The sequence below is a fragment of the Mus caroli genome, unplaced genomic scaffold (assembly GCF_978045245.1).
Source record: "Mus caroli unplaced genomic scaffold, Mus_caroli_1 scaffold_8, whole genome shotgun sequence".
Lineage (NCBI taxonomy): Eukaryota > Metazoa > Chordata > Mammalia > Rodentia > Muridae > Mus > Mus caroli.
Window position 1 is genome coordinate 12,033,938 of NW_028227263.1, and position 23,428 is coordinate 12,057,365.

Here is a 23,428-nt window from a genome sequence, read left to right on the forward strand (position 1 = left end):
CACAGCAGGGTGGGGTGGAAAATGAATTGGTAGTGGCCGAGGCATGCATAAACAGAAAATAACCAGGGATGATGCGGAAGTCATTTAAGTAACGGCAAACAGGGAAGCACTAAGCAAACATGCAAGTATGTGCACTGTGTACATTCTTCACTTTCCGATGTGCTTTCGAGTTACCGAGTATTTCTTGGGGACCCATGACCACGGTGCTCACAAAGAGGTGGCCACACCTGTACTATAAAGAATGACACTACCTTGCCCACTCCCACCCTCCCCAGGATTAGGATCCAGGAAAGTTCAAATTCAAGATCAGGGTGGCCGAGCTGGTTGACCTGGGGACTCTGATAGAACTTTGAGATAAACTATCTTACAGCATCACCAAGCTCATAGTCTCTGGCGCAGAAAGGTGTGGTCACATTGAAAAGGTTGGAGAGCCGTTCAGAGGTGGTACTGATACGCCCTGACACCAATTATCAGCTCAAAGGAGATTTAGTACCCCCGAGAGGCAAGCAGGAAGGGAGCACTATAAGGAGAACTGCCGCTGATTCAGGCAAAGGCAGACAGCAAGCAGCAGCAAGTGTTTTGTTTTGTTTGTTTTCAGAATGGGTTTTTAAAGCAGAAAAAGAGGAAGTCTGTGCAAGGGTCAGTTGATAAGACCTGATTGGACAAGTTGTAGCCAAACAATGAACAATTCAGTGTAGCCAAACAATGAATTTTGATGGCTGGCCCTTGGTGTTTTGTCTCAGGAATGAGTCAGTGGTTAAACAAGGAGATAGACCTTGGGGGCTAGCTTTAGGAATGTAACCTGTTCAACAAGAGAGAAAGAAGGGCAAAGCCTGGTGGCCCTGTGTTTGCCATGCTTGGGCCTGTTAGAGCCTTTCACACATATTTCAGTTCAGGGCCATGATACAAAGTGTTGTAATGGTGGCTGCCAAGGTCATTTCTTAGACCACTGAGACCATGACAGATATGGGCTGGGCTGGGCCAATGTAACACAAGGCCCCCCAGTCATTCTTTTCTTCCTGTACTGTGCTGCTGGAGTCAGACCCTATGTACAGGGACCAGGAGAGGACTGCTGCCTCCTGGGACTGATCAACTGGGGACAAGCAGGAGGGAGTGTTCTATCCCAGGGCCAGACTTCAACACAGCTGTCACATCGAGCCAGTCATCAGCTTCAGATGTGAGGTCTGAGCGGGGACACAGAGAACATATGGAAGGAGAAAGGGAATGTTTTGATCCTGGTCCAGCAGCATTGCTGATGTGAGCAAGGTCGGCTCCAGAGCAGCACTCAGGTTAGTTTTCTGAAAACCAAGAGTTTGAAACAGATGGTTGCCATGAGGACAATGCTGGAGCCATGAGGGCGCAAATTGTTTGCTGTGTTTCCAGCATCTTCTTGTCCTCACCTCTCAGGCTGGGTTGGGGACTTCTTCAGTTAGAATTCTGCGCGTGCTTGGTGAACCCGATGCAAGGAACAAATAGCAAACCCCCCACTTGGGGCTTAGAATGCTCTGGCCATTGTGACATGAGCTTCCATTCCATGACAGTAGTGGGCTTTCTCCACCTCTCTGCCCAGGCAACAGCTGAGAAGATCAACACAGTGGGTGGGGGAGCTCTACAGATGTCACAAGCTTGTGGGGCCACAGACAGCTTGTGAGGCAACCCCAGTACATTCAGCTCCTTGGAGAGAATGGCCAAAGGGAGGCGTTTCAACCCATCTTTGAATAATGACGGAAGATGGGTAAGGAAGGATGCATTCCTGAAAGCTTCCTCATGAAATGTGGCTGTTGTTGAGGGCACAGATCTGGGCTGGATTCCCTTCTGCTGCCTCTGGTAGCTTGACCTTTGAAAAGACTCTGGGCCTTGGTCTCTTCACCTGTCAAGAGGGAAGCTCAATATTCTTTTGAGGATTCAATGACTGCACGTGAATCTGAGGGAGGCAGTCCAAGCCTGTAATCTGAGTACTTGAGAGGCTGAGGCAGGAGGATTGAGAGCTCCAGGGCATCCTGGGCTATGTAACAAGATACAGAGTCAGAGAAAGGAAGAAGACATGGGGTGCAGAAGGGAGTGGAAATGTGGGAATGAAGAAAAGGAAGAAGAGAGGGAAGGAGGGAAGGCAGAGGAAAGCAAGAAGGCAGAAGGAAGAAAGGGTGAAAAAAAGAGGAATAAGGGGGAAGGAAGAAAACTGCTCAGTGCAGGGTGGGCCCTTGAGGATGCTCAGTGGGTAGCAACTGCTACCTGCTCTGCCTTGCCCATTTCTGCACTCCTGCCTTCTAATACTAGAGAACTCATTATATGGTGAACTGTCTCTGTCCCAAGTTATTGTTCTCGTCGGCAAGAACACACTCGGACAACTGGATTTTTTTGTGGCAAGCTTTATTGCTTCTTAAGGAGGGAAGACCCCGACCCTGGAAAATGGTGCTGCTTATATAGCCCTCAGCGTGGCATTTTAGCACCTGATGTGGCATGTTAGCTCTTGATTTGTTGTTTGCCCATCACCTCATTACTACGCTCCGAGATGGGCAGTGACTAGGCGTGAGTTCACTCTTGCACTTGTGCACAAGGCTTGTTTACTAGTTAGGCACAGCAGAAGCCAGCGCCATCTTATAATGGCGATTGCTCCGGCACAGCTCTCCACATGTCTCTTCTTCCTAGATCGTAGGTTCCATGGGGCCTTTGTCATTTCTCCTCAGTGGTGCTCCATCAGTACCTAGACTAGAATCCAGTGCAGAAGGCATACTCGGTACTTGTTGAAGTAGTCTTATATTTATTTATTTATTTATTTTTAAGATTTATTTATTTGTTTTATGTTCAGCTACACCAGAAGAGGGCATCAGATTCTATTACAGATGGCTGTGAGCCACCATGTGGTTGAATTCAGGACCTCTGGAAGAGCAGTCAGTGTTCTTAACTGCTGAGCCATCTCTGCAGCCCTGTTGAAGTATTCTTAAAATCCCAACAAATCCTGTCCAGTTCTTGTCATCAGACTAGGAAATGGACAGAGCCCAGGAGTCGTTTAGCTGTTATCCTAACAGTTGTTACCTGTTTCGATAATCCCCCAGACTTCTGGGCTCAAGTTATTCTCCTGGCAAGACCCCTGTTTGTTGATATCACAGTTAGCCCAGTCAGGAATTCTAGTGTCTTCTAGAAACATTTGCATATTGACCCAGGGGCTTCTCAATTGCTCTTTCATATGCATATTTCATGCACTGTCAGTTTTCCATGTCCAGTTCCTATGACTTGTTCACAAAAAGGGAATTCCCCTGTCGTTTTCCACTCTTAAAACGAGAGGCAGAATCTGAGAAAAGATTTGTGTTCAAAGCAATAATGTGGGGTGGGGGTGGGTTGGAGATGTGTGGGTGTTTTGCATGTGTTTGTGAGTAGTGTGTGAACATGTTTATGTGTGTGGATAGGTGCTGTGCATGTGTGTTTGTGGGATGAAGTCAAATATCGCCTCAGTAACTCTTTACCTTATAAATGGAGGTAGAGTCTTGAGTCTGGAGCAGGCTGGCTGGGGACAGTCTTCTTGCTCTGGGGACTCCATCTCTGCCTCTTGAGTGTTAGGTTGGCAGGCAGGCTGACACTCCAGCCTGGCTTTTATGTGGGTGTTGAGGATCTGGTCCTCAAGCCAAGATCTTTACTTAATCAGTTATATCTCTAGCCCCCAAACTGAAATTTTTGTTTGTTTGTTTAAAAGAGAAAGGGAAGAGATGTTGGGAATTTTGGCTCTTTAGAATGTACAACACTGATTGCAGTCTCTTTGGTATCAACCTTAGACTAAGGCAAACAAGTTTTATCTAATCTTGACTTTTTAAAATATAAAATGAAATATAACAAAATTAGAGAGTCGCTGTGAGACTAGCAGGATAATTCATTCAGAAGGACAAAGGAAAGCAGACTAGCCAGTCAGCACTTCCTAAGTATAGTTAGTATATGTGCACCCCATATTCACGCACGCACACACACACACACACACACACACACGCACACACATACACATGTACACACACACGCATACACACACATGCACATACACACGCGCACACACACACGCACACACATGCACATACACATGCACACACACGCACACACACATGCACATACACACGCACACACACACAAGTGTGCACACACATACACATGCACACACACGCGCACACATGCACACACACATATACACACACGCACACACACACAAGCATGCACACACATACACACGCACACGCGCGCACACACACATACACACACACAGTACACTTTATTTTATTCCACTAAACTCAAAAGTAATATGTAGAGAATATACAATAAAACATAAAAGTCTAATAAAGTAAAATAAAATTTATGATGAGTATAAATATATGTTAGAATATGCTGAGACTGGGAAACATTTTTGAATTTGAGTTCTTTTGGGGCCAAAGCCAAATGGGAAATAGTGTCAGTCACATTTTCATTTTTTCCCATTTTAATTAATTAATTTTTTTGAGAAAGGGTTTTATATGTAACTCTGGTTGGCCTGGAACTCACTTTATAGTCCAGACTGCCTCAAATTCACAGAGATTTGTCTGCCTCTGCCTGTCTCAGTCACATTCTTGTACCGGCTCATAGTGAGGAAACTGTGTTTCTTAGGTTAAATACCTTCATGTTTATGTCATCTAAACGTCAGTTAGATGGATGATCGACTGACTAAAAAGCCGACTCCAGGGCTGGACAGATAGCTTATTGGTGTGGTATTTGCCTAGCATGTGCAAGGCTCTGTCTCGGTTTGGGCTTTGGTTACCAGCATGGTGGGATGCCGGGCAGACTCAGATTTGTGCTTTTCCTTAAATAGCAACAACGTTCAGAAGCAGGCAGGTTAGGGCTGGGACTCTGCCCCAGGGAGTTTTCAGAGCCCTGGGTTCTTTCCAGCATTCTGTTTAGACATTTTTATGGAAGGATTAGTCTCTTCCAGGTTGTAGAGAGTCTACATACACTCCAGGCAGGAAAACAAGAAGATCAAAGAATAACAATACAGAAAGTATCTGTCTTCTTTATCAGGAAAACAATACTTCTCCCAGGAGCCTTGCAGGCTCATGGGTTCACATCCCCAATCTAGCAGCTACAAGGGAGTGTGCTTTGGTTTTATGAACTACATTGACATTTCAGGTGAACTCAAGTTCTGTTCTAATAGAGGAAGTGAGAATCCACAGAGCATGGGTAGACATTTCATGTCCTGCTCCAGCCACAGGCCCAGCAGGGCAGCTTGGTTCTCAGGAGTGAGTAGGAGAGACGCTGTCCATCCACTCTCAAACCTGAGCCAAACTGGAGCCTCTGGCAAAGGTCCTCTCTGCTGTCGGCACCTAAGAGTGTCTGAAGAATCATGCTGATCCCGAAGTCTCCGGAAGTAACTTCAGATGAGTTGGGTAAATTAAAGAAGCTGTTGGCCGTGAGTCAGCTGCGACCCATCTGCGAGGACAGTAATTGTCCCATTAGAAGTGACGGTCATTTTGCAGTTGACCTTGCTGGTTGTAATCTGGCTGTTGCTGGGCAGGAAAGGCTTTTTCCCCCCTACTTACTTTCATTTTCCTATTTAATATTTCAGTCACTGAGGGATGGAAGGCAGTGGAAATCTCACCACCAGCTAGTTAAAAAGCTGTATTTCACGGTTACACTATCTAACAGAAGGGTTTATTTCACAGCTATCATGCTATAGCCATTAAATATATATATTTTAAAAGAGTAAAATTAAAATGCTAGAGCCATATTCTTTTTAACAGTGATTTAGTCCACAGACTTGCAGAATACAAATGAACTCAAGTCAGTTATGAGCTGATGTGAGCTGTCTTTCCTGCTATCAGAGCAGCTGCCCCACCAGCCCGGGTTCCAGGTGTTTCCAAGGGGGTTGCAACTTAGCTGGCTGGAGGGAGAACAGAGAGAGTGCTTGGAGCCCGATTGCATTTTTTGTATTCATCTTTAAAAGTGACTGTTTAGGGACCAGCCAGTCAAGGTAGCTACCATGCAAGCTGACAACTCCACTTCAATCCACGGACTCCTGTCAAGGTTGAAGAAGACTGCCAACTTCACAGCGTTGCTCTCTGACCTCTTCATGTGTGTACTTCACATCTGCACATCATGTACACACATGCACACAGTAATAATAAGTAAACAATTACAGTTGCTTAGGGCCTTAGGCGATAGCCCAGTCAGCACAGTGTCTGCCTTGCAAGAATGAGGGCCCACGTTTGTTTCCCAGATCCCACATAACCAAATGGGTTTTTTGGGAGTGCCTATTTGTAGCCAAGCCCTGGGAAGATGGAGACAGGCCGATTCTTGAGGCTTACTGGCCAGCCAGCCTATCCTTACGTGGCAGACCCTGGGTCCCAGTGAGAGACTCCGCCTCAAATATCATGATAACAGCCCCTGAGGAATAAAACCTGTGGTTGACATTCAAAAACGTGAACAATAATTGTTTGATAATGCTTTAAATTTTAATACAAAGCTCTACTTAAAAGTATATGTAAGTTGGTTGAGAATGTTCTAGTATATGTTAGTGAGGAAAGCAAGGTATGGACTACGGACAGTGCAGCCTGTGTCCTGCACAGCAGTATCAATTCCCTTCATGTAAAATACATGAGGGCTCAGTCAGTGTTGTGATCCAAGGTGGCAGTGCAGGCAACAAGGAGGGAGGAGGAAGGCAACAAAAAGTTTGTGAGAAATAAAAAGGCATTCAGTGTTCAGAAATGACATTGATCATACCATGTGGCCACATGTCCATTGTAAAATTACAAATACATTTTTTATAGATAGGTTTAAAAAAAGATTTATTTATTTATTTTATGTATATAAGTACACTGTAGCTGTCCTGATGGTTGTGAGCCTTCATGTGGTTGTTGGGGATTGAATTTTTAGGACCTTTGCTTGCTCCGGTCAACTCCACTTGCTCTGGCCCAAAGGTTCATTTATTATTATTATTATACATAAGTACACATAAGTAGCTGACTTCTGACGCACCAGAAGAGGGCGTTGGATCTCATTATGGGTGGTTGTGAGCCATCTCTTACCTGCTGAGCCATCTCACCAGCCCTACAAATACATTTTAATTCTTGTATTATCTGTATGATACAATATGTGCAAACTGCCTATATGTAAAGTTGTATATCCACATCAGGATGTTGTGTTAGTCTTCAAGAGCTAAAGGCGAGGGATGTGGTAAAGATTTTTGGGAGAACATTATCCCCTCTCCCTGTTTTGTGGTACTGAAGATTGAAATCATGCCAGGCAAAGCTCTTGACCATTGAGGTATAGCCCCAGCCCCCCCGCCCCACCAGACTCTTACTGAGTTGTCCAGGCAGGCCTTGAACCTGCAATCTTCCTGTGTAATGGGTTATAGGCATGAACCACTAGAGTTGGCTGTCTCCCTACATTTTTCTCTATTTATATTTTACATTGGGCATATCTAAGTCTCATCAGGAACAAACTCACTGGGGTCCTATGGACAGTTCCTTACATTTCTACAGGAGGGTCTGCACACATAGAGGCTGGGGTGGGGTGGGGGTTTGCCTGGTGGTTTTGTTGTCATTGGTTTCATCCTTCTTCTCAGCCCATGGGTAGCCACTGAGACGTATTTGGTGGTATTTTATCAATACTGTGTTCTTGTAAGTTACATATTGGTTTGTGTGCACAGGTTATTTTTCCACATCCGTGCTGCTGGGTTATACATCTGTGAGTCTCAAACTCCAATACAGGAAAGGAGGAGGGTCACAGGCGCCTGGGAAGTCGAGGGGAATTTAGCAATGTGTAAGCTGATAGGACATACATGGTATACTAGGTAGGGAGCTACTGGCAGGCACCCAGGCAAACATTGATACATACTGACCACTCAGCCAAGTGGCACATGAACTTACAGACAAAAATATACAGGCAGCTTGGAAAAGGCAAAGACTTAGGCCTTTGGCATCAAGGGCCATTTACACAGAACCCACATAAAAATGACACTCTGCCAGGCAGAGTTTTATGACAGATCACATACCTGATCCCTCTTGGGGTTCCCAGGTCATCATCCATTGTCACTCATTTTGTGCTGACTCACAGTCCTCTAATGTCAGTCATATCTTAGCTGATTCATACCAGATATCATGCCATGATCAGCACCATGATTTCTAAACATAAACTGACTCTTATGACCCTGTTCTCAACAACATTGTGTTTCTTTCTTCTGTCTACTCCATCAAGCCCTATGTGTCTTTTAGCTTCTTCATGGCTGGAGATAACACCTACAAAGTACATAGGATTTATAACACAACCTCCCAATCTAACTACTTAGCACACTCTTGCACAGATGCCAATCAAAAAGCACCTGAATGTACAGTTGTATCTTAACTTGGGAGAATAGAGAGATAATTACAGAGTTAACCGACGTCTTTACACTTCAAAAGGGAAGAGATGGGTAGGGAGATGGTTTAGTTGGTAAAACACTTGCCTTGAAAGTTAAGGACATGGCTTTGATCTCCAGAACCCACATATAAAGCTGGGAATGGTGGCATACCACTGCGATCCCAGTGGTGGAGAGATGGAAGCAGAAACAGGAAGATCTCCAAGAGCTTGTTGGTCAGTTAGTCTAGCATGCTTGGCAACCTCTAAGTCTGAGAGTAGACAACCCAGTCCTTAGAACATGGGCTGGATGCTAGGTTCCATAAGACCTTGAAGAGGCCCCTGTGGCTTGAAATGTTTGTTTGGAAGGAACACTTCAAAGGTACATTGTTTTTACCATTCCCCAAGAAGTGCTCAAACCATGTTTTTGCAGAGGAAGCCTGTATTTGGCATCCAGCTTCAGCTGTATCTGGTTCTAATCAAGACGCATGTTGTGCTTCCAGTTCACTCACACTGGCCTGACGGAGAAGACACCAGAATCCATCACGTGTACTGCCCTGAAGGAAACCCACTGTCCATACTTGTCTGAGCAGGTGGAGAGGAGGCTGCCACCAATCTACAAAATTCGAGAGAAGGTGACATGAGTATGGGGTCCAGATATAGCATCTCAGGGATCTCTGAGGAGGTGCCATGTTGGCCAGATAGCTAACCCATTTGCCCATCTGCCATACCCAGGTTCCCAGTGATAGATCCATGTCCTCTGCAGCTACAACTGCCCCCTGATCCAGACAATGAGCTGGGATTCTCCTCAGGAACCTTTAGTCATTAATAGCCATGGTCTGCCTCCCTTGCCAGCTCCTGAGCTGCTGCTCCAGCCTTGGTAGTGTGAGGGAGGAGGCAGAATGGTTTTAGTATCAATATCAACCACACTCACTGTGGGTCTTGACTGAGGCTCTAGGCTTCTGGGAACCCAGCCTCAGGGCTTCTAGGATCAGGCCAGGTTTCCAGGATTTGCTTTCTGCCATCCTTATTAGTCAGATAAGAGGCTGGCCCCCATGCTGTCAAAGGTCCTTGCCAGCATTTGGTTCTGTGCATATATGCAGTTTTGCACTCTTGCCTCCAAAGACATTTTGAAAGAGATTTTTTTTTTTTTCAGAGATTTGGTAACAGGATTGTTTGGAAGCCCTGCCCATGCTTGCACCCACATCCTGTGCTATTAACTCCATGCTAGTGATAGACTTCATTAGCCTCCCTGAGAGTTCCCTTTGTCCCATGCCTCTCCCTTCCCCATCACTGTGCTCCGGTTCTGAGGACATCTCGCAGTTCTGACGTGTGCTTATCATCTCTTCATTCTTCCCCAGCAAGCAGCAAACAAAAACTTCCCTTTCTCTGCGCATGACAACCGCCACAGTTTCCAGAACTCTGGATACTATTTTGACTCTGTGAGTACTTCTTTGCTAACTCCAAGGCTTCAGGTATAGCTCAGTGGTAGAGCACTTGCCTAGCGTGGGAGAGGTCCAGCATCCCATCGCTGCTGGCACAGCAAGCAGTAAACTGGTAGAAGGGGGATCATTATTTTGATTTCTATGCTGCACAGATTATGGAGACACATTTGTTTCTCGAGACTTGAAGCAATGTCCAAACAGCCTGGCATCTTCCATGAGACTCAGAAACAGTCACAAAACAAAAGCCACCTCTTGAAACTCTGAGTTGGGTGGAGTTTTTCAAACCAGCACCAGGCTTCTGCCTTCATACACACGGGCTATGGTTACAAAAGTGTCCTCTCTTGTGAGATTCCTGGAGTTGTTTCTCTAAGGATGGCGAGTTCCCTGACCCTAGAGAGCTTAAGTTTTAACAGTACTTGTTAACAGTTTAATGTAGCATTGGATGTAGAAATATAACACAAGGTGCAACTACAATTCTCAAATGTCTAGTAGTGATGGGAACATTTAAAAACCAGGTAAAATTAATAAAACAGATGGTCTACTTAAAAAGTTTCAACTTTTATGGTGCTGTGAAGGTAACACTCAGCAAAACTTCACACTTAGAATTTCGCCCTTTTATTGGGCTATTGCCAGGTATAAAGTATTTTGTATCTTCATTTCTTTCGAGGATCTGTCTCTGGGGTTGGGTCACACCTTCCAGCTAGCCACACAAGATGCCAGTAGACAGGTTTAATGCTCTATACTGTAGTGTGTCGCCAAGCGAGGTCAGGTGCACCAGAAACATCTTTTTTCTTTAAGAAAAATTTAATTGCATTTTTTTTAATTGTTTGAGAATTTTTCGTACACGTGTGTAATGTGTTTTGATCAAACTTACCCCACCTCCTTCTCTCCAGTTCCTCCTCTATCCCTGCATTACCACCCCCATCTTCATGCACTTGGCTTTAAACCCTCAAAGGCCACTCCAGATACACTTTCAGCTTAGAATATTTTCAGTTTCCATTGGTTTGTTTGATCATAAGTCCATAGGGGTTTGTATATTTTATTTAACATAATATTTCCTCCGGATTATCAACTAAACATGTAATACATGCAATAGAGCAATTCACATACAATTATGTTTTAACAAATTCTTAAGCTTTAAAACAATTTAAGTTTTACATTTACTCTGTGTGTGTGTGTTAGTGTGTGTGAGTGTGTGTGTGTTTGTGTGTGTGAGTGTGTGTGTTTGTGTGTATGTGTGTGTTAGTGTGTGTGTATGTGTGTTAGTGTGTTAGTGTGTGTGTTTGTGTGTATGTGTGTTAGTATGTGTGAGTGTGTTAGTGTGTGAGTGTGTGTATTAGTGTGTGTGTGTTAGTGTGTATGTATGTGTTAGTGTGTCTGTATGTGTGTATGTGTGTGTTAGTGTTTGTGTTAGTATGTGTGTGTTAGTGTGTGTGTTTGTGTGTGTATGTGTGTGTATTAGTGTGTGTGTTTGTGTGTGTGTATGTGTGTATTAGTGTGTGTGTTTGTGTGAGAGTGTGTGTGTTAGTGTGTGCGTATGTGTGTGTTAGTGTGTGTGTGTGTGTGTGAGTGTGTATGTATGTGTGTGTTAGTGTGTGTGTCTGTGTCTGTGTGTGTTAGTGTGTGTGTACACATGCGCACACACATGTGTAAGGGCATGTGTAGGAGTGGGTGAAGGTCAGAAGACAGCTTGCAGACACTGCTTCTCTTTCCATCATGTAGGCTCTGGGGATGGAGCTTAGATCTTCAGGCTCAGCGACAAGAGCCTTTACCTGTTGAGGAATCTCATTGACTCCATAAAAATTATTAATCAGTTATTTTATATGTTCCTTTTTAATTAACTCTCTTAAACATCTGATTGACTTGTTACTACTCTCAATTTAAACTGCTCACATTTACATGCTCTGTAACTAGTGGTCTGGGGCTTCCATACTGGACATTACAGGTTAGTGTACCTTAGGCAGAAGAAGGTCTGTCAGGTGAGCTTCAAGGACACTTATCAAACTTGAAAATCCACACGACAAAGGTGCTGTTAGCAACATCCTGTCTTTATTAACCCATGACTGTGCTCCAGTGCTTCAATGATCTTGTTTAAGTCCCATAGCACTCCTGTGGGCTAATTGCTCTTATCCTTGATTTAGAAATGAGCCCAGAGAAACCTTTCCCTCCACACAACTGTGTTCCAAGTAAAATTGAATAACTTAACCTAAAAACCTCCTCTCCTTTGGCAGAGTATTGAATAGAGTCACAAAACATCCACCCCACCCTCTCCAAGAGGATGGATTAATTAAAAAAAACATAATGTTTATTTTTCTTTGCATATGAATATTTTGCTTTGGATGCATGTTTGTGTGTCACATCACCACTTGCATGCCTGGCGCTCATGGAGGTCAGAAGGAGTTGGATACTCTGGAATTGGAGTTAGAGATGACTGTGAGCCATCATGTTGGTTCTGGGAACCAAATCTAGGTCCTTTGCAAGAGCAACAAGTACTCTTTGACTTCAGAGCCAGCTGTCTAACCCTGCTTAATGTGTTTTCTAGATTGCTACAGTAACACAAGTTTATCAAAAGCCAAACAAGGGACACTGAGGAGACTCAGTAGGTGCTTGCTGCTGGACCTGAATTTGATCTGTGGGATCCACACGGTGGAAAAAGAAGCTCCCACAAGATGCCCTCTGACCTACATAGCACGCATGCTCTCTTTCTCTGTCTGTCTGTCTGTCTGTCTGTCTGTCTGTCTGTCTCTCTTTCACACACACACATGCTCAAACACACAAGTAAATAAGAAAAGGAGCATTTTTAAAAAGTCAACAGAGATTTGTATAAACTTACAAATAAAATTTGCATCCTTATTTCTGCCTCTAGCACTTTACCCTGGTGCTTAACTGCTTATCAGGGTCTAGTGGGTAGACCCAGCCAAGTGTGTATCTTGTTAATGACACAAGCAGACCTGGACACATGCATCTTTAGCAGGTGAGGAGACCCTCCAGCAAGCCTCTGAAGGTTTCTCACATGTCCTCTGTGTTCTAGAATAGCTTACATAGCCTTAACATTTGGATTTTCAGTTTGATAGAACTTGCCCATGGGACCCAAGCTGGTGCCAGTGGCACAGGGGGATTGCTTGCCTACTGCACAGGAGGCCCTGGCTAAATAATTTTGTCCATGAAACTACTTAGGTTTGGTACATTTTTGGTTTTTTTTAGAATAAGCTTTTTGAATATTGACTTGACTATTAGTCTGTCTATTTAACTTCCAAACGTCTGCTTCTTATTGCATGGAGTTTAATGATGTGTTTGCCTAAAATTTATCTCATTCATTTCAAACTTAATGGTATAATGTCAAAGTACCCTTACTTGTCTATCCTTTAAAATTGCTTCAGTTGACTATTGAATTCAAATACTTGTAATTTTTGTTAATAAGATTATTAAAACTACAAATATTCTTGAGTTGTTTTGGCTACCAGGGAGATATTATTATTTAGACCTAATTAATAATTCTAATATCGTTCCATTAGCTGAACAGAGTAAACTCTCTGAAGGTGTTGCTTTATTTGGGGGGAAATCTGCAGGGGATCGTTTTTATATCCAGAGGGTAGTAGCTTGTTAATACACTTTTTAAACATTTACATTTGAAGGTAACACTTAGGAAAATATTGTAAGTCAGAATGAGCAAATAAAAGAACAAGTAACATCTTAGGCAAACACATCATTAAAATCGGTATTAATCAGACCTAATTAAGGTCTCATTAAGTAGTTGCCTCCAAATAGTCTTTATTTAATTTTTAATTTCCCTTTTAACTGAGAGCTATTTGGAAGATTCCTTGAATTTCTGATGTGGCTAGAATTTGTTAGGTTACGAATTTGTTGCTAATATCTGATTTTGATGTTCCATTAATTTTATGGAGGGCGCTCTGTGATTTTGACTTTTTGAGTGATAGAGATTTTTTTGCATGTGATTAATTTTAAAGTGTCTCATTAGTGATAAAAAGATTATATAGTCCCTCATTTAATTGCAAAATTATTGACTGAGGATTGCTAATTATGTTGTAAAATATTTCTTAACTCTTTGTCTTGGTCTGTCAATTTCTGCTTCTGAGAGTTACTCTTAAATGTCAACACTTTTTGTTTTTTGCCTTAAATCGTTTAGTATCATGTCTTGTTGCATAAAGATTCATGATTGCTTTATTTTTATCTTGATGGCTTTGCCAGTTTCCACTGGGAGTGTCCCTCAGCCTCTGTGTTGCTTTTAGCCATGTAACACATTGTACTACGAAGTGTCATTCCTTCATCTTCATGAATTAAAAATAAATTTTTACTAATTCTCTGAGCGTTTCATAAACACATACAATGTAATTTGATTATATTCACCCCATTCTTTCTTCCAACTCCTCCCAAATCCACCTCCTACCTCCCTACCCCTTCCCAAGTTCATGTCTTTTTGTTTGTTTGTTTTTAAATAACCCACCAAGGCTTGTATACTCATGCCTGTGGGAGCATCCACTGGAGTTGTTTTTTTATCTACCACTTACCATACCCATCAGGAAAACCGACTCTCCGTCTCTCAGAAGTCATCAACTCTTTATAGCTCCTCAGCAAGGGGCTGGGGCTACCGAGTCCCTCCTATTCCATGCTAGACTGTTGCCTGGCTTGATCTTGTCCGGGTCTTATACAGGCAGCCACAGCAGCTGAAAGTGTCTAAGTGTGATAGTCCTGTGTTGTTCTGAACTCAGTTTCCTCTGGTCTTCCCTGACCTCTGGCTCTTTTTTTTTTTTTTTTTTTTTTTTGGTTTTTTCGAGACAGGGTTTCTCTGTGTAGCCCTGGCTGTCCTGGAACTCACTTTGTAGACCAGGCTGGCCTCGAACTCAGAAATCCGCCTGCCTCTGCCTCCCGAGTGCTGGGATTAAAGGCGTGCGCCACCACGCCCGGCTGACCTCTGGCTCTTGCACAACTGTCCCTGAGTCATGGTGGGAGGGAGAGTAATACAGATATCTCATTTGTGTCTTCATGAACTTTAGTCATTTTGCTTTGGGTTTATCTTCCGTTGTAAGCAGGGTGCAGCCCAATTTAAAAAGAAAAACAATACCGAAGAGTCACTGTTTTTCTGCATAGGACTTTGAGCCATTCACATTTTTATGACAATTTTGACTTTATGCATGCCATTCACTTTATTCTGTATATCTGCGATGTCCTTCCTTCCTTCCTTCCTTCCTTCCTTCCTTCCTTCCTTCCTCCCTCCCTCCCTCCTTTCTTTTCTTTTCTTTTCTTTTCTTTTCTTTTCTTTTCTTTTCTTTTCTTTTCTTTTCTTTCCTTCCTTTCTCTCTCTCTCTCTCTCTCTCTCTCTTTCTTTCTTTCTTTCTTTCTTTCTTTCTTTCTTTCTTTCTTTCTCTCTCTCTTTCTTTCTTTCTTTCTTCTCTTTTCTCTTTTCTCACATTGCTCTATCGGTTGTGTATTCTATTTGCATATTCTGACTTCTACTGACTTTTTACTAATATTTAACTTTCAATACAAATGTTTAAAATATATGCTAACAAGGCACTCCTTTCTGGATAATAACAAACAAACAAACAAACAAACAAAACACCCCCAAACAACTCCTGCAGACTTCCCTGGAACAAAGGGGCCCCTTCCTGAGTGCCATTCCTCTTTTCTTTCCTTCCTGGGGCTGATAGGGTGGTGGCTCTGGCTGGCTTCTCCCCTTCTCTGGATGAGCCCTAAAGGGACTTCCCTGCAGCTCAGTAACTGTTCCTGGTTTCTCTGATCTGGTTAAAATCCTGCAACTTCCCTCAAATCTCCCTTTTCCTCTCTCCCTCCCTCCCCTCCTGCACCCTTCCTTTCCCTGTCCAAGCCTCCCTGCTCCCCCCACCCCCATCCCCACCCCAGCTCCCTGTTCCTTCCTCTTGGGTTTCCGTGCTCAGCACCGATTTTGACTTCTGTTCCCAGCCACTTTCCGTGCAGCTCTTCCCTATATGATTCATATAATTTTTATTTCCTTTTATTTTGCTGGAGCATCTTCAAGTAACTTCCCCAAAAGACGTAATGTGACAAGGATCTTCTCTTTGTCCCTACAGAGCCTCCCTCCCTCCCTCCCTCTTTATTTCCCACCCTAGCCTCACAGGCTGGTCTATACAGACTGTACATCAGGAGCCGTTATACTGCACCTGGACATTTCCCCATACTCTACTAATTTTACAATACGTGAATGCAGTCATTCCTGGACATCTGTGGGGATTGGTTCTGGGATCCCCTGCTGATGTCAAAATCAGCAGATGCTTGTCTCTTATAGACAATGACACGGCATTTGCACACTTCCCCTCTAATCTACTTACCATATAGTGTGATGCTGTGTAAACAGTTTTAATATTGTTTGGGAATAATGCTAATGAAAGTCTATACATGTTTGGTTTAGATATGATTAGAGTAGTTTTGGTGCATGCACACACACACACACACACACACACACACACACGCACACGCACACACACACACACACACTATTTTCCATCTCCAGTTAGTTGGATTTGAGGTGGTTGAAGTAGGGAGGCAGATGCCAGCTGTGGCACTTTGTAGACTCTCTTTCACCCTGATTCAAGCATCCCACTCAAGGGCCCTGTTGCCACCTTGTTGATGGGCCCTTGGAGCAGACAGTCCTGATGTAATCTGGTGTCTGTCTCTTTTCAGTCTTTTGTGCCAACATCCACTTTCTTTCTTAGTTTTCAGCCCATTGTGATGAATCAAGCGCTCGGTTCTGAATATAGGCTGATTCTCAGGTTCAGATGTAAGGTGCTGATAGCAAGCAAGCCCGTGGGCAGAGACCAGAAGTCTTGCTTTGCTTCCTTTGGGAGACAACAGGGTTGGAAAAGAATTCAACCTGCTAGTTCTTCAGAGGCAGCCACGAGTACTGGGACCCTGGGAATCGAGGACACTGAGCAGATGATATCCAGCTGGGCTTCCTCTGATTTTGCTTTCATTGTCCTAAAAGTCCAGTCCCCTTGGTGGAAAGGAAGCTGAGAATAGTGACAGGGCACTGCCAGGATGTCATTGACTTTTGATATTCAACAAGTTGGCTTTTTTAATGGTTATCTTATCTATGCATTTAAATAGATGCCTGTCATTAGCTGGTTTCATTGAGATCCTCAGAACTGTGTGACCTCGTGTATCTCTCTCCTAATCTTGTTCCTCTTCCTCAGGGCTTGGGGCGCAAGAAGTTCACCCCAGATCAAAAGCAACACATTTCTAGAAATTTCAATCTCTGGGCCTGTGACTACATCCCATCCAATTTTGATGGTCTTTCAAATAACCAAACATCCTATGTACCTAAGAAAGCTGTGGTGATCTCAACTTTCCGACGTTTTCCAAGATATTACGATGAGAAATGGAGTGACTACAAGTTTGCTTACAACCAAAACTGTGCAAAGTTTTTGGGATACCAGCCAACTGGAGAGCTTGCTGTTGAGCCAAAGGTTGTCTCTCCCCAGGCTTGTGCAGGATCCCTAAACCTTCCAGAGGCTCTTGATGAGGTTTGTGATGTCATCCCATCAGGCGTTCATAAAGACTCTGATCCAACACCACCTCATGATTGCTGAAATACTCTTGTGATTTTTATAAGGTTGAAAATATTCAAATTCTTAGGAAGGTATGTGAAGCTATTGCATGTGTAAATAAACTGCTAAGATTGTCATGTTAATCTTTGGGGGTTTTAAAAAATTTTGTACTTCATATATGATTAAATTTTCATTTTGAAATCTTGATTCTGTTTCATCTCCAGCCCTATGATGTCTTGGAGAAGGGTTGCTCTTTGTTGTAGGGTAATTTCATTTAAACTTTATGGGCGCATGTGTGTGTTTTAAGAAGGTTTTACAGTAACAGGTTTCTATATGCCATTTTCAAAGGTCTTTAGTGTTAGTTATCTTTCCCCACACTCCCTCCTGCATCCTGTCTTTCCATCCCCCACCCAACCTAATCATTCATGCTCCACTATACCCCATCCCCCTTCATATCACCTGTAATCTATCCCCTCCCCCTCAAAATTCCCCCATGTCTCCATAGCATCCACACACAAGAGACAACATCCCATGCTTGCCTTTCTGGGTCTGGGTTTTGGGGATTCTTTTTATTTTCTAAAAGTTGAACTTTTAAATTGGCTATGGCTAGGAAGACGCTGGTGATTTCCATATACAAATATTATATTTGTTCCCTCAGCTGCACTTCTAATAAAATAATTTAAAGAAATAAAAATTAAGTTCTAGTAATTTTCCATTTGCTTTCCCCTTCGTTGTCTACAAAAACAATTCAATCATTTGGGGAAGTTGTCACTTGGTATCATTTCGGATACCCTGCTTTGTGTAGGTCTAGGTATATCTTTGATTAGGTGTAAGTTTGTATATGTGTGGCCCAGGGAGGGACACTATTAGGAAGTGTGGGCCTTGTTGGAGCTAAAGAGATCTGCAATCCTATAGGTGGAACAACATTATGAACTAACCAGTACCCCGGAGCTCTTGACTCTAGCTGCATATGTATCAAAAGATGGCCTAGTCGGCCATCATTGGAAAGAGAGGCCCATTGGACTTGCAAACTTTATATGCCCCAGTACAGGGGAACGTACTGCCTCCCTACTTCAACCACCTCAAATCCAACTAACTGGAGATGGAAAATAGTGTGTGTGTGTGCGTGTGCGTGTGCGTGTGTGTGTGTGTGTGCATGCACCAAAACTACTCTAATCATATCTAAACCAAACATGTATAGACTTTCATTAGCATTATTCCCAAACAATATTAAAACTGTTTACACAGCATCACACTATATGGTAAGTAGATTAGAGGGGAAGTGTACAAATGCCGTGTCATTGTCTATAAGAGACAAGCATCTGCTGATTTTGACATCAGCAGGGGATCCCAGAACTATCCCAAAAGTCCCCCATACCCTCCCCCCCACTCCCCTACCCACCCACTCCCACTTTTTGGCCCTGGCGTTCCCCTGTACTGGGGCATATAAAGTTTGCAAGTCCAATGGGCCTCTCTTTCCAATGATGGCCGACTAGGCCATCTTTTGATACATATGCAGCTAGAGTCAAGAGCTCCGGGGTACTGGTTAGTTCATAATGTTGTTCCACCTATAGGATTGCAGATCTCTTTAGCTCCTTGGATACTTTCTCTAGCTTCTCCCTGTGATCCATCCAATAGCTGACTGTGAGCATCCACTTCTGTGTTTGCTAGGCCCCGGCATAGTCTCACAAGAGAGAGCTATATCTGGGTCCTTCCAGCAAAATCTTGCTAGTGTGTGCAATGGTGTCAGCGTTTGGAAGCTGATTATGGGATGGATCCCCGGATATGGCAGTCTCTAGATGGTCCATCCTTTCGTCACAGCTCCAAACTTTGTCTCTGTAACTCCTTCCATGGGTGTTTTGTTCCCAATTCTAAGAAGGTGCACAGTGTCCACACTTTGGTCTTCATTCTTCTTGAGTTTCATGCGTTTAGCAAATTGTATCTTATATCTTGGGTATCCTAAGTTTTGGGCTAATATCCACTTATCAGTGAATACATATTGTGTGAGTTCTTTTGTGATTGTGTTACCTCACTCAGGATGATGCCCTCCAGGTCCATCCATTCGCCTAGGAATTTCATAAATTCATTCTTTTTAATAGCTGAGTAGTACTCCATTGTGTAAATGTACCACATTTTCTGTATCCATTCCTCTGTTGAGGGGCATCTGGGTTCTTTCCAGCTTCTGGCTATTATAAATAAGGCTGCTATGAACATAGTGGAGCATGTGTCCTTCTTACCGGTTGGGACATCTTCTGGATATATGCCCAGGAGATCCACATCCTCGCCAGCATCTGCTGTCACCTGAATTTTTGATCTTAGCCATTCTGACTGGTGTGAGGTGGAATCTCAGGGTTGTTTTGATTTGCATTTCCCTGATGATTAAGGATGTTGAACATTTTTTCAGGTGCTTCTCTGCCATTCGGTATTCCTCAGGTGAGAATTCTTTGTTCAGCTCTGAGCCCCATTTTTTAATGGGGTTATTTGATTTTCTGGAGTCCACCTTCTTGAGTTCTTTATATATATTGGATATTAGTCCCCTATCTGATTTAGGATAGGCAAAGATCCTTTCCCAGTCTGTTGGTGGTCTTTTTGTCTTGTTGACGGTGTCTTTTGCCTTGCAGAAGCTTTGCAACTTTATGAGGTGCCATTTATCGATTCTCGATCTTACAGCACAAGCCATTGCTGTTCTATTCAGGAACTTTTCCCCTGTACCCATATCTTCGAGGCTTTTCCCTACTTTCTCCTCCATAAGTTTCACTGTCTCTGGTTTTATGTGGAGTTCCTTGATCCACTTAGATTTGACCTTAGTACAAGGAGATAGGAATGGATCAATTCACATTCTTCTACATGATAACCGCCAGTTGTGCCAGCACCATTTGTTGAAAATGCTGTCTTTTTTCCACTGGATGGTTTTAGCTCCCTTGTCAAAGATCAAGTGACCATAGGTGTGTCGGTTCATCTCTGGGTCTTCAATTCTATTCCATTGGTCTACTTGTCTGTCACTATACCAGTACCATGCAGTTTTTATCACAATTGCTCTGTAGTACAGCTTTAGGTCAGGCATGGTGATTCTACCAGAGGTTCTTTTATCCCTGAGAAGAGTTTTTGCTATCCTAGGTTTTTTGTTATTCCAGATGGATCTGCCGATTGGCATGGGCTTTAATACGCTCGTCCTGGATGCCTAGAAACCAGTCTTTTCCTAGTTGCCTTTGGAACAAGAGGTGGAACTTTCAGTTCATCCCCATGCCAGCCTGGATGCTGCTATGCTCCCACCTAGATGATAATAGACTGAACCTCTGAACCTGTAAACCAGTCCTAATTAAATGTTGTCCTTATAAGAGTTGCCTTGGTCATGGTGTCTGTTCATAGCAGTAAACCCTAACTAAGACAGTCAGTCTACTTTTAACATTAACATTGGTAATACTTTAATTTTATTTCTAAGTTTATACTGCTTGCTTCTAGTATGGCACCCAGAATCACAACTTTTATTGTAGAGTTCATGTGGTTAAATTTTATATTTATTTAATTGAGCATAATCTTTAATTGTATTAGTTTTTTTTATTTTTCTTGATAGCATTTTTGAGTACATGTATGCTGATATTTCTAAGAAAGTAAGAATAAATATGACCACAACAATGCTGTTCCTTAGACTCTTGGCTGTAGACCCCCCCCAAGGGGGCTGTAGCCCTCCCCCCACAGGGGGGCTGGCTTTATACTGGCTTTGTATGTTTTTTTCCCCAGATCTGTGTATAGATTTTCTCTATCTCCAAACAATACTGTAGTAGACACCATCTGCTCTTTTTTTCTTGTTTCTCTCCTATAAAATACATGTATAATTTGAAGTAATTTCTTACCAGTATTTACAATGTACTCTATTTGTGTGTGCATGTGTTGTATGTGTGGTGGTTGCATGTGGATGCGTGTAGCACCAGACATCTTCCTAGATCACTCTCTACTTGGATTACCAAGACACTTTTTCTCCCTGGCTTTTATTTATGGATACAATGTTTAATTCTTTCTGACACTAAGGCTAATGACTAATGTTTTGCTAGTCCCCTCCCCTCACTGAGCTTTCTCAGGTGAAGCAAAACACATTTTGACTCTTGTTTATGTTCCTGGCCATGGGGGTTGGGGTCATAGTGAGCTGTGTGACCAAATGCCCTTGGTCCAGCCTCTCCCCAAATTCACTACATGAATGGCCAAGTTTACACATTTTCAGCAGACCTGACCTGGGCTCTATCTGCTTCTTTGCCATAGAAAACCCAGGCACTTTCGTTGGGGTAATAATCTGTTGGCTATGTCATCACCAGATCTGAGAGACATTCTCCTTGAAGTCAACAGGCTTGAAGTAGAAGAGAAAATGAAGGAACTTTCTTAATGTGTAGGTCAGTGTAATTGGATGCTACCCTGGGGTAGCCACTTACTTCTTGTGCACGCCCGACTCGTCAGCAAGAACAATGCTGCAACAGGATCCTTCTGCACACGTTTATTGGGAGAGCTTGATTGCAGAGGCGAAGAGAGCCCAAGCCCAGAACTGGTGCTGCTTATATAGGCCTAGGAGAGGCGTGTCTCACACTCGGATTGGTTATGCATGGGTTATGCTTACCACCTCATTTGCATGTCTACATCTGATTGGTTAACTTGTCTCTCATCTGATTGGTTAACTTGTCTCTCATCTGATTGGTTAATTCTCAAAACCTCATCTTGGCAAAAAACTTTACTGCCTATGTATGCGTGGTGGCCAGCGGTAGCCTGCGCCACCCTGCAACGGCACATGGGGCTTCCCACACTTACTCACTGCCTCCACACTGTAGAAAGTGCAGGCTAAGCCTATTTCATGCTCACAAAGCAGAACCTCACAAATGGGCTCAAAGAAATGAAAGGGACTAGCAGACCCTGCTTTATGCATCAGAAACGGGTGATGTGACCGTGCCCTTTGTTTCTTTGCTGAGGGTAGCTTGCAGGCACACTCCCTAGTTCTAAGTTTCAAGGGGGTGGTCTGGTTTTGTTGCACCTCACGGCCTAGAACATGGTGATGACACCAGAACGTCCTTTGATGTCTAGTCCTGCTTCTTGGGACACTCATCTGATGCAGATACAGTCCCTAGATGCTTGAAAGCCTGCAGCTTGCACTATACTCAACTCCAAGTTCATGTCCAATACATACAACCATATATGCGTGTGTGTGCGGGGACACACACACAAACACATACTTTACTAAAAATGTGTTCAGAACCAAACCTGCAATTGTGTAGTATGAAAGCTACTCTTTCCTTATTAATTCTCTCCTGTGATAAATAAATGACGCCGTCTATTCACTCACAATTCTTAATGCAGTGAACCAAGAACAAGAGGGTACTGGACGTTAAGGGAAGATGGGACTGAGGACTCCAGACATAATCCACTTTATGCAAATAAAAATCTCCCATAAACTGGTACCATGCTATTGAGTTGCTATAGTTGACTCTTGGTTTTAGTAGGTCATTTTGAGTGGAGGGCTAAACAAGCAGTCAGTTACAGAAGCCCCAACTTATGAGTCAATTATAGGCGGGTGTTTGTAGATTTCTTTCACCTTAATGAATTAGCCTTAGAGTTGTGCCATGCTAGAAATCACTTAGGTACTAAAAAGGTAAATAAATGAACTGAACCTCTGAACCTGGCTCAGCAATCCCTTTCTGGAGAGATGCTGCCTGGTTCTTGTTCTAGAACAATACCAGGAAGCTCCCGTTACTCTGGTCCATGTAGCAGGCATATACATCACCATTGAGTCTCATATCTGTAAAAATAGGGTCTGGCTATCCTTGGGCAGCACAGATAAAGGAACAAAGTGATTGTTTTCTATGTGGAATACAGTCGTAAATGCTTTCCACTTTTGAATAGAAACACACAATCCTCTGTGGTTCATTTTGACATTTAGAATTATGTTGTAAAGATTTTTTTTCAAAATTTTTTTAAAGATTTATTTTTTTATTAGATATTTTCTTCATTTACACTTCAAATGCTATCTCAAAAGTTCTCTATACCCTTCCCCCCAACCTGTTCCCCTACCTACCCACTCCCACTTCTTGGCCCTGGCGTTCCCCTGTACTGGGGCATATAAAG

General features: G+C 43.1%; 1 protein-coding gene across 1 annotated transcript; it reads left to right on the top strand.

Moving 5' to 3' along the window:
• The first annotated feature begins 1,565 nt into the window (after positions 1–1,565).
• Positions 1,566–17,494, top strand: Tex36 (testis expressed 36). The gene is made up of 4 exons (XM_021168627.2): positions 1,566–1,735; positions 8,844–8,975; positions 9,702–9,782; positions 16,973–17,494. Exons 1-4 carry the CDS (start codon positions 1,685–1,687, stop codon positions 17,366–17,368), a joined length of 660 nt encoding a protein of 219 aa, XP_021024286.1. The 5' UTR covers positions 1,566–1,684; the 3' UTR covers positions 17,369–17,494.
• Positions 17,495–23,428: the final 5,934 nt, after the last annotated feature.

Excerpts from the sequence above, each read along its gene's own strand:
- Tex36 (XM_021168627.2), top strand. The coding sequence starts at position 1,685 with ATGGCCAAAGGGAGGCGTTTCAACCCATCTTTGAATAATGACGGAAGA. Across the intron at positions 8,976-9,701 it reads TCTACAAAATTCGAGAGAAG|CAAGCAGCAAACAAAAACTT; the intron begins GTGACATGAGTA and ends ATTCTTCCCCAG. Across the intron at positions 9,783-16,972 it reads CTGGATACTATTTTGACTCT|GGCTTGGGGCGCAAGAAGTT; the intron begins GTGAGTACTTCT and ends CCTCTTCCTCAG.